The following is an 11,084-nucleotide window of genomic DNA, read 5'->3' as shown; positions in this document are numbered from 1 at the left end:
AGAACTTTTGAAAAACAGTTTCTAAGACAAATGTAAATGTCAGAAACAATCTAAATAAAGAGAGAGCACATCTGCAGAGGGAACTACCTTGGACATATTTAATTAAATATGTCCGTATTTTGTGGTTTAAAACCTATTCTGCCAACCGATTTGAGATCTACTCAATCTGAAGCAGTCTGATAACTCAGGTAAACATGATACTAAGATGCAAACTCAACAATTACAGACAAAAAGTTTTCTACGCAAAAATAAACACAGTAAAACAATTAAGAGTAATAAAAAAGTGATCATTTCACAAGAGGTAGTCTGATACAAGATGCTGACCTTAAATTCATAAGCCTGGAGGCTGCAGTGATCATGCAATCAGTAAGCTGACTGTGTGAATGAATGCTGCAAGAATTGTAATATTCCATCACTGATGGTCTTTAGCTGCTCAATATCCACCTTTCATTGTTCATGGTTTTTGTTCACATGCTCTAGTAACTTCTTGTCCTCCTCTTCAGCTTCGATCACATCACATCTGTGTGTTTGTGTCTTTAATGTAAAATATCCAACATCAAACTAAACTTTGGAACAAACAGCAGTTCTGATCAAAACTCACCACATTAGCATGTTTCCATGAAAGGCTCAAAATAAATTTCCAACATGTAAAATCCCCTTGTCCCCTTATATAGTTGCTCAGCGTTCATTTTCTTGGTGGTCGGACATTGTGAAATTCTACAGAAAAGGGAAACTGAAGTTGTATTTTTGTCACGTAGACTGTCATGGACACAGTTATCCCAAGAACTCCAACGACTACCAGCAGAATACCATTCATCAAATAAATGGAAAGCGTTGATTTACACTTTTTACACGCTAAAATATGATAATTATCATAAATCTTACTTTAAAACTATCATCAGGCTTATAAGTAACAAATTTAAAGAACTTAAATTTTCTAGTAAGAAACTATAAAATAACATTAACTCATTACTGAAGACTACAGGAGCTATAATATTAAATTATTAACATCTATTTTGGTGAAGAGAATATTTCATACATCCCTCACCTTTGTCACAATTATGCTGCCCTAACACACTCAGAAATTAATTTTTGGATGTGATATATAGGATTCACTAAATATTCTCAGACACTGTTTTAGTCATTGCACTCACTTTCAAACATTGTCTCTGGCCACCCATTGTTGCCTCGGGGTTAAAATTGGTGGATAGAGGCAGTGTTCAAAAAATGAATCCTAAAAATATTTCATATATGAAACTAAAGTTTCACAGGAGTCAATATATGACTTCAAATGCTCACTCCAAATAATGCTACAACTTGTTTTTTTGGGACACCACCTTGAAGTTGCCCTATGACATTGTCCCAACCCAGATCAGTCAGCCATGGCGTGCTATGTGAAGTCCTCAATTGACCACTGTAGCAGGGTCTATGCTCACAGGTACTGCTGATCAGGCACCAATCAATGTGCCTGATCAGCAGGTCTTCTGCGCTCTTCTGGACAGAGATCTCGGATGTCATTCCTGGGATCTGCTGGAGCCACTCGCCTAGCTTGGGAGTCACTACACCGTGTGCTCCAATTACCACTGAGACCACTGTTACCTTCACTCTCCACATTTTCTCAAGCTCTTCTCTTATATGAATACTTTTTACGTATTGTCTGTTACATTCTACCTCTGGTTATAGCTTTCGACAATTACATTAATCAACAGTTACAGCCAATTACTGCAGAACTGTAGTTTTATCAGTTAAACAGGTAAAAACGATGTATGGATGTTTTATTAAATGCATAATTAGCAAAAAAAAAAATTTTTTTTTAATTCCAGCGAGCCACAATTTTGCAACTCATAAAAACAAAGTACTAAACAACATGTCATAATGTAACTGGGATTATAGGGGTGATAATTGTGGATTAATAGTTAATTTATAAATTAGATGTTAATTAATTGCATGTATAAGTGGATTTTGTTGTTATCATATAAAGCTGCACTGTCTGTTTCCTGCTTTATAGCTAAGGTAGAGTAATTTATTGTAAGATGTGCTGTCAATTTACTTCTTCAAAAAAAAGAGGATATGTGTTTCTTCGAAAAAATTGCATCATAGTATCTGTTAGTAGTTTCTTAGGCAAGTTTTCAGAAGTCAGATCTAGAAAAACAAAATAAAACAAAAAAAACATAAGAGCACATTTGCAGAAGGAATGAAAATTTGAATTTGTGTAATAGCTTGTATTTTTATTATTCTACTAAAACAGTGCGATTTGAAAAATATAGTGAACTCTACAGTCTACAGTATACAGTATGTCTACAGTAATCTACAATCTATACAGTATGTGGTCAAAGGAGCTTGGAAAGAAAAGCGTCTGGACTTCTTTAAGTTGCTTGAAGACGTTTCACCTCTCATCCGAGAAGCTTCTTCAGTTCTAAGGTCAAATGGTGGAGAGTCCCAGATAGAAACCTAGTGGGAGTGACCCCCCACAGAGGGACAAAAGGACCCCCTGATGATCCTCTAATCGCCTGAGCCAAGGTGGGAAACTCCACCATTTGACCTTAGAACTGAAGAAGCTTCTCGGATGAGAGGTGAAACGTCTTCAAGCAACTTAAAGAAGTCCAGACGCTTTTCTTTGCAAGCTCCTTTGACTACGATGACCTGGATGACTGAGAACCTTCACAGACATATACAGTATGTGGTTAACTACATCTGTACAATAGTCATGACAAAAAACTGGCACTGGTTTAAACTTTTAGAAGCATCAGGATAACTGATTTATGAGAAAATGTCATTTCAAGCAAGTCCCTAGACCAGGGTTCACCAACCTTCAACATCAACAGGGACATTTTAGCCCCTCCGACCGTATTCTGGGACAAAAACAGCCACATGCGCACTCGTGCTTATGTGTCTGTAGTGCAGCCGGGGGGGGTGAATAGTCCGTTTATACCTAATACAAGAATAATAAGATTTCTTAATAAGATGAAGAGCTTTTTACTTTCAAGAACTGTTTTATAGATGCTATGAAGAGGAGGGAAAAAAATTGGAAATTGGAAAATTCATCAAATAGAAAATAGTCCACTTTCAAATAAATAAAACGCAGCAGTGGCCGAATAGTTTTAAAGTAAAAAGAATAATCGTAATAACTATTTGTCTGTAATTATCACTTCAGTTCATTTTAATGTGCTGTCATCTTCTGTTTTTCATCAAGCCGCAGGCAGCAATCAACCGTCCAGCCCTGGGCGTAAAAAAAATACAAAAGCTGATGGTGGAAAATATACATAGATAGTTATTGAAAAACACCAGAATATTCTGTAACAATCCAGCTCACAAAACCTTAAATACATGTGGACGAATCACCGGATACACACCGCTTGCGTTGCATGCCCACGTGATGTTTCGATGCACATTTAAGGCTGCCAGCTTCGCACCGATCCACAAAAGTCCTAGTATGAAACAAGTATGTGCAAATCTTTGCTTGTGGGTCATGTCGTAATGGCAGATTTAGTGCAGAGAACTCTGGGAAATGTGCTCTGAGTTTGGCTCGTAGGTGGTAACTAGCTGTCTGGTCTGGGTCAACTTATCGCAAAGTGGATAGATGGAGAGAGGCATCGGAGGGTTGCACCAGCAGAACTTTATTCCTGGATGCTCTAAACACAGTTTGCAGATTATTGCTAACATTTCGCTCACAACTGGGCCGGTTAGACTCTTTTGGCTGCAGTAGCTCCAACTATAAACATACTTTTCTCACTCTTTAAACTTCGTGCTGCAGATGTAACTCGCACTCACTTGTGGACAGAGAGGCCGTCTCTGTTTTCCCCACAACATTCAACCTGTGGCACGGAATACATTACCATCAGACTGTTTTCTTAAAGCAGGCTATCCCTGTAACATGCAAATTTTTCTTACTTTTATTTTTTCCGCCCAAAACTTGAGGGAGCCACAGCTGAGGACGAAAGAGCCACATGTGGCTGCCGACCTCCATCCTAAATCAAATTACTGGTTTTCACAGAAACACGAACAGATGTCAATGGCCCAGAATTCAAGGCAGAACTGATACACCCACAGCAAGCATTACGTATTCAAAGTCAGTTTTTTGAGGCTATAAAAGAGAAGTCAGACAGATCAGTAGGCATTACAACCAACACTGCAGTCATGGATAATCCACAGAGAAGGCCAAACGAGAACAATGACACACCGTCCAATGGTATATTTAGGCAAGGTACGAGTTTCTTCCACAGTGACTCGTTTAGCCATCACTTTTTCTCCTCTTTTCTTTCCATTTCATCTTTTTTTTCCAGGTAGTTTCCTGAAGTCAGTGTTGCCTATTTTAGTGGAAGAACATTAGTTGAAATCATTCTTAAATATTTGCTAAACCTGTGTGCTTTTGTAGGATGCTTGCATATGAAGTTGTATTTGTATGAGGTCAGATAAACCTAAATATAGCTACAGTAAATAAGATGTGTTTTCTAATGTAGCTGGTTTGTGGCTTGACCGCAAACTCATTGCAGCTGTGAGGAAATACAGTTCACTTGTTCAAGCATGCCTACAAAGCAGAAGAAGCTAAGAAGGAAAATGTAAGTCAATTGTGTTTTCTGCCAAACATTGAAACATTACAATATTTTTATGTTTATTTACTAAAGGTGGATCAACAAAGTACCCACCGATTATACCGTTCCTTGGATTGCTGAACGCTGTGCTGTTGATAACGGCTGTTGTTATTGGAGTTAACTGTGAGTGTGAAAATTCACATTAAGTTTCGTTTCCCACTTTTTTTAATTTGGAAACTTACTGATAAACTGCTGATAACACACTTTCACTATAAGATTTTAGAGTAATCATGTTAACACAAGCAGTAACACATCTTTTAAATAGAAAATGTTCTAGTTTGTTGATTAAAAAACTATTTTAGTTCCTTCTAAACAAAACTGTGTCAAGATTATTTTCCAGTACTTTGAAATGTGATTCAACTATTGATATTTTGACACAAACATTTTCAGGTGCCAAAGTCAAAGAGGGCTCCTTGCACATTTCCAACCCAGCTGTAACACAGCTCTTCAATGAGCTCGACTATCTCCGAAGCAACCACAGCGATGTGATCGAAGCTGAAGAGGAGGCCAAGAAGGCGTTAGAGAGCGCGATCAACAACCACAAAGAAGTAAAGGTGAAAATTGAGCAGCTGAAGACCGTCAATGATGGTTATCAGAAACAGATGCAAGCACTGCAAGTGGAGAAGGCAAACCTGAAGTCCAATGTATCAGCTTTAGGTGAGAAACTTTTATCCTTATTTATGTTTTCCTGAAATGTGTTAACTGGAAAAGACGATAACTCTTTGTTTCTCTCAGAGGGATCTTGTGGCGGATGCCTCCCTGGTTGGGCTCTTTTCAACTCGTCCTGCTATTTCTTCTCCTACACCGAGTCCTCTACTGTCAAAAAGAACTGGCATGAGAGCAGAGAGGACTGTGTTAGTCGTGGCTCTGACCTGGTTGTGATCGATAACCAGGAAGAGCAGGTGGGTTTAAAACAAACAAGGATGACTGTAAAAAATAGGTGAGATAGACAGAAAGTCTACATGCCTAAGAGACCACAGAGAGTGATTAACATGGATTTAAATTCTGCTAATCGTAGAGCTGATTATAAAGTTCATATCGAGTATGTTTATCTTCATTTAGATGTTATTACCCAAGAACCAGCTGTTCTTTCTGGGTCACCTTTTAACAGAATAGACATCCAAAACTCAAACTACATGCAGTCAACAAATAAATTTAAAGAGAAATATATGTTATTAAAAAATCAAGTAAACAATTAGCAAAAAACAGCAAACAGTCATGTCAACATGCTATAATCTGCTTCCTGTTAATAAACATAAGGTACAGGTGATGGAAAAATTAAAAAATGTTATGTAGTTTAGTTTATTTATTTATATAGCACATTTAATTACAACAGTGGTGTTGACCAAAGTGCTGTACAAACATACAAATTACACAATAAAATAATGAATATCAATTAACATCAATGCCAAATAACAAATAAATAAGTAAATAACTCTCATGCAGCATTAAAAGCCAATGAGTAGAGCTGTGTTTTAAGATAGCATTTAAAAAGATTGAGGGTAGGAGCCTGTCTGATGTGGAGAGGCAAATTTAGGCAATTTAGGCACTGAAACCTCCCGAGAACAGGGTGACTGTATAGAAATTGCAGCTGAAAAAATACATTATTTTCTAAAATTATTGACAGAAAGGGAAGCTTTGAAAGAGGCCTGAAGCTTGCAAGAACAGAGGAATCGAGATTAGTTTCTTTAATCACAGGCTGCACAACACCTGAGTTAAGACTGCTATTAAAACTGACCACCTTGAGAATCTTTTTTAAGAAATGTGTTGGAACAACATCATTTGGACAAGATGATGTCTTTATGTCATTACAAAGTTTTTCCACCTGATCAAATCACACAGGCTCGAACTGCTCAAAAACAGTAGAGCAGGTGAATGTAATGTAGCCACAAACTGGCACTGTACAAGTCAAGGTCGTGCCCTGAAAATGAGTTAATTTCTATATTGGTTGTTATAATTAGGTCATTTGAAAACTTTATTTTAAGTGTTAACTGATTCTTTTTTTCTTTTTTTTCTTTAGAAATATGTGAGTCACATAATCCAAAATATGAAAACCAGTAATAGTAAGTGGGAGAATGGATTCTGGATTGGACTCACTGACATGGAGAACGAGGGGAACTGGACATGGATCAATAATGTCACAGAGGTGCAACAAAGGTGAGAACAGCACCAATCATTTCTTCATACTTTTATGTTAAATAAATTAATTATATTATATATATTATCAATCAAAAGCTTTAGACCATGTCATGGTGCTGGGTTGGTGACCCAGCGTTTTGTGTTTGTTATTCTTCTTGTTGTGGTTATTATCTGACGATTTGATGTTTTTTATGTATTCTAGTTGAGAGGTTTTCTTCCTGTGCTTCCTTTGCTGTGTGCCTAGTTATCTGTCAGTGTGCTCCATCTGTGCTCTGTTTCATTTCCCTGAGTCTGTGTCATGTCCCTATGTCTGTGTCTGTAGTCCAGCCTGTGGGTTCCGGTTTTACTTTTAGGGTCTGTGTCTCTTGTCTCCTCATGTTAATTAGGATCAGCTGTGCCTCCTGTTTGCCATTCCTTGTTGTTCCTCTGTGTGTGTACTTATAGTGTGAGGTTGCCTTTGCTCGTTGTCGGTCCGTCTGCGTTAGTTGCTGTTTCTCAGCATGTCTCTGCTCAACATTCTCCTTGTCATCCCTGCCTGTCTCGCCCCATGTTCCCGTGCCTTTTGTCTCCTCATGCTTCCAGGTATCCCAGTGTTTAACGTTTTGTGTTTCAGTTTGGGTTTGTATGAGGTTAGTTTTCCCAGTTTAGGTTTTGGAGCCCCCCGTTCCATTTTTCCTGTTTTTGTCACTTTGCCATCACTGTAAATAAACGATCACTCGCATCACAGCCTTTGCCTGCATTTTGGGTCCTTCCTTCACAAACACCACATGACTGCCGTAGCAGCCATTTTTTAATTGAAAATTATACAGTTTCATGTGTCATTGCACTCTGAAATGAAAGCATAGTATAAATAAGCCTATCACACAAGCTGTTAACTCTGAGAAACATGTCCTCTGATTCAGTTGTGGCTTTGAGTCTGCCAGACCTCTTCCTGTCAGAGTTTTCCTCAGTTTCTTGCCTTTTGATGGTGAAGCAAACTGTACTCACTGACACCTTGACTTTCTTTGCAGTTTCTCGTTGGGAAAGACCTACATTTTTAAATGTTATGATGATCTGTTTCTCTTCCATTGTTAATTGCCCTCTTCTCACCATTTTTGGAGCAACACACTAATTTCTCCAATACAGTACTGTTCAACTGATGCTCACGAGGTAATGATACCACAATGTGATCCAACACTGCTTTTATGCAGACAGAGGTGGTTGTAAGTAATCCAGAAAAGTTGGAACACCTGTAGGAATTAGTAGCACCAGCTTCCAAGGCTTCATCAACCTCTGTTTTGGGTTCCCTGATAAAGGCCTTTCTGTATAATTCTAAAATGTACATTGGGTAACCTTTTTTTCTTTTTTTTACCTCTGACAGTTCACCTGATGTGAACCTTTGTACCAATCCAAGCTATTCATTGGACTTGAATGACTTGAATTGCAATAAATAACTGAAAATATTGGGTGTTTTAAAACTTTTGACCGGTAGTGTGTGGTTTGAAGTTAACAATACATGATGCAATTTTCTTAGGTACTGGATGGATGGAGAACCAAACAACGGCGGATATTTTGGAGAACATTGTGGGGTTGCAGTTCACTCCACCTTTAATCCCTGGAAGACCCGCTATGATGGAAATTGTGACTCGAAGCATGTTGCACTGGATGTGTGAAATGTAAATAAGAAAAACTCTTTTCACTCCTGATATGATGCTAAAAAAGCATTTTTAACAAGAAATATTTTATCAGTTTTTGGGTTATTTTTCATATTCAGAGTCTACAACAGTGCAGTTAACATTCTAATTACTTTAGAGGTCTGTGTGAAAATTATTTGTTATTAAAAGAAATTCCACTAAACCTAAAGCCAGCCTGGTTAGTATCAAGAAAAAAACTATTATAATAACAATTAACATTATTTTGGAAATAAAAGCATATAGAGTAAATGCTATGCAATAGACAAGTTGACATTAAACTGTAACACGTATACCATATGTTTTTTATGTGGATCTACTTTTTTTGCTATGGTAATTGTTTGATATGCTTGTTCTTGTGTCTTTTAATCGTGTATTTCTGTTATTTTTCTAAATAAATAAGGACAAATGTGGAAACATAAATATGGATGGTTAGGTTCATTGGAATTTGTAGGCAGCACAGAAAACATCTGTGAACTAAATCTGATTTTGCTAAAAAACTTGGCAAGTTGCTCTGAAGTCATGGCAAAGGCAAAAAAGAGAGACTGTTATTAAATGAATTTGATACAATCAATGTACACCCTTCACAAGTTTCCAGTCCATAACTGACATAAAGAGAGAAACAACCCTTCACACTCTGCTGATCTAAACCAGAGTACCTGCAGAACAGGGACCGCTGCACTGTGCTGTACCCAAAGTGGACTATGTATGATCATTGTATTTTATTATAATTATACAGCACAGAAGAAGGATCCTTGCACCATGAAAATGGCCTAGGATTTTATCAAAACTAGGCCACACAGCCATGGCAGCAAGACAGGTGCAGATAGAAATGCTAATTAAGAAAAAGTTTATTAAAGAAACATGAAGAAGAAACTCAAACTCACAATGTAACTGTCAGTGGTGCATGAAGAGTTGGTGGATGCAGTGTTAGGTGCACAAGAGCAAACCAAACAGCAACCAAACTGCAGATGTTGCTCAGGGAGGAGAGAAAACTTAGCGCACGTTTGAATTCATGGCACATGCCAACAATTCATTTTTACATGAACATAATGTACTAACCAGTGCTAAACGTGGGCTTCATTTCTTTTGGACTTACTACATCTTATCTGTAGAAAGTACATTTCGTTTATGCAAAGATATTTTGACTTCTTCCTTTAAAAAATTCTAACTAAAATTTAACTAAAAAGGAATTTATCATTCAGCTCAGCAGTAGTGCCTTATTTTAACTCAGGGAACTTTGTCAAGGTCACTAGAACTCTTGCACTATCTCACCATAAACGTCCTGTTTCCATGAAGATTCATCCCATTTTCTGTATGTCACACTTAAAATCTTTCAAGTGCAGCTGACTGTTAAATCTTAAAAAGCGCAGAGCACTGAGTTTACAGAAGAAGTTTCAAGGCACACAAATAGCCTTTAAATCTAATCATGTATGATAATTATTTTAAATGACTGATCATTGATTATGCAGCACTATAGAATTGACTAGACTTTCAGCACATTCCTTGATTTCTTATAGAAAGTCAGCATATTACGATCTTGTGTATCATCAAATTAAAGGTTACACCAGAGATTACTTTACTTTTATTTTTGATTCACTTTTGTCACTGATAAAAGTTTGAACTGGAATTCAGTGATTAAGAATTAATCAGCAGTGAGTTGTGTCGACACAGCAAAGTGTCTTGCCAGATATGCATGTGACTGATATCAACTACTGGTTGTAATTTTAATGGTGGATTTGATTCACTCTTTTATCAAGAAGATGTGTGTGCCATCCTCCTTACCTCTTTTTAAAGCCATTGTTGAAAATTTATGGCAGTTACATAAGAACAAAATTAAAATCCATCTAATAACATTCATATATTTGACGGTCTGAGGTGTAACCCGGAGCGGTCCTCAGCAGGAAAAGGGTGGAATGCCCACTCCTGGTCAGGAACAAGTCGAAGATCCTCGTCACCTCCAAAGCCCACCAGCGGAGCCTCTGTTTCACAACAGCAGCTGTTATTTTTAATTTTTAATATAATCATTCTGTCCTGTTTCAAATTAAACATTTTATATGGAGATATTACACTCTGACTTTTCTTCACCTTATACTTTATTCTGCTCATTAAAAATGTTAATATTGTCTTAAACAGTGATGATTTTATTTTTTATACTATAAAATAAAGCTATTATCTCTATATGAATACATATTAGCATCATGAAGAGAGCTGTGCTGTGCAACCGATTGAAAGCAGAAAATGTAATGCTAGGTGGTTGTTGTCAGTGTGCCCTCACTCGATGATCTTGTTCCCTATTTAATGATGCGTTTGGCACCAAACTCAGGATGTTGATCCAACCGTCAGTAAAAGTGTTTTCACTTGCTCCCAGCAGAGGGCAGTGCAAGACAGTCAGAGTTTATGTGCCTCTTTCCTCTGTTCTCTTGACTATGATGCTTTAATGCAGACCTTCCCAAAGTGTGGGGCGCAGAGCCATTGCAGGGGGGGAATGAAAAGGGGGAGGGGGGAGCCACTGTCAATATGTGACATATTGAAATCACGTTTGAATTTGCGCTTGTTTTTTGCTTCCACTTTGCAAATGTCCACGTGCCTTCTTTTGGCGCACCGGCCGGGCACGACCGGCGGGGGAAAAGTCACTCGGGTCAGAACATGGGGTGCCACCATCATCCCACTTCTGACACCA

General features: G+C 37.8%; 1 protein-coding gene across 2 annotated transcripts; it reads left to right on the top strand.

Annotated features, from left to right (window-relative positions):
• Positions 1-4,013: 4,013 nt before the first annotated feature.
• Positions 4,014-8,824, top strand: LOC113012570 (C-type lectin domain family 4 member M-like). Of its 2 annotated transcripts, none has more exons than XM_026152853.1 (6): positions 4,014-4,189; positions 4,626-4,715; positions 4,983-5,249; positions 5,328-5,494; positions 6,613-6,749; positions 8,245-8,824. In XM_026152853.1, exons 1-6 carry the CDS (start codon positions 4,138-4,140, stop codon positions 8,381-8,383), a joined length of 852 nt encoding a protein of 283 aa, XP_026008638.1. In that variant the 5' UTR covers positions 4,014-4,137; the 3' UTR covers positions 8,384-8,824. The 2 variants fall into 2 exon arrangements, with proteins under 2 accessions (XP_026008638.1, XP_026008636.1); XM_026152851.1 differs by having other exon boundaries at positions 4,014-4,204.
• The last annotated feature ends 2,260 nt before the right edge of the window (positions 8,825-11,084 follow it).

The sequence above is a fragment of the Astatotilapia calliptera genome, chromosome 19 (assembly GCF_900246225.1).
Source record: "Astatotilapia calliptera chromosome 19, fAstCal1.2, whole genome shotgun sequence".
Classification (NCBI taxonomy): domain Eukaryota; kingdom Metazoa; phylum Chordata; class Actinopteri; order Cichliformes; family Cichlidae; genus Astatotilapia; species Astatotilapia calliptera.
This window is presented reverse-complemented; position numbering and strand designations above follow the sequence as displayed.

Excerpts from the sequence above, each read along its gene's own strand:
- LOC113012570 (XM_026152851.1), top strand. The coding sequence starts at position 4,138 with ATGGATAATCCACAGAGAAGGCCAAACGAGAACAATGACACACCGTCC. Across the intron at positions 4,205-4,625 it reads CAATGGTATATTTAGGCAAG|GTGGATCAACAAAGTACCCA; the intron begins GTACGAGTTTCT and ends TATTTACTAAAG. Across the intron at positions 6,750-8,244 it reads GTCACAGAGGTGCAACAAAG|GTACTGGATGGATGGAGAAC; the intron begins GTGAGAACAGCA and ends CAATTTTCTTAG.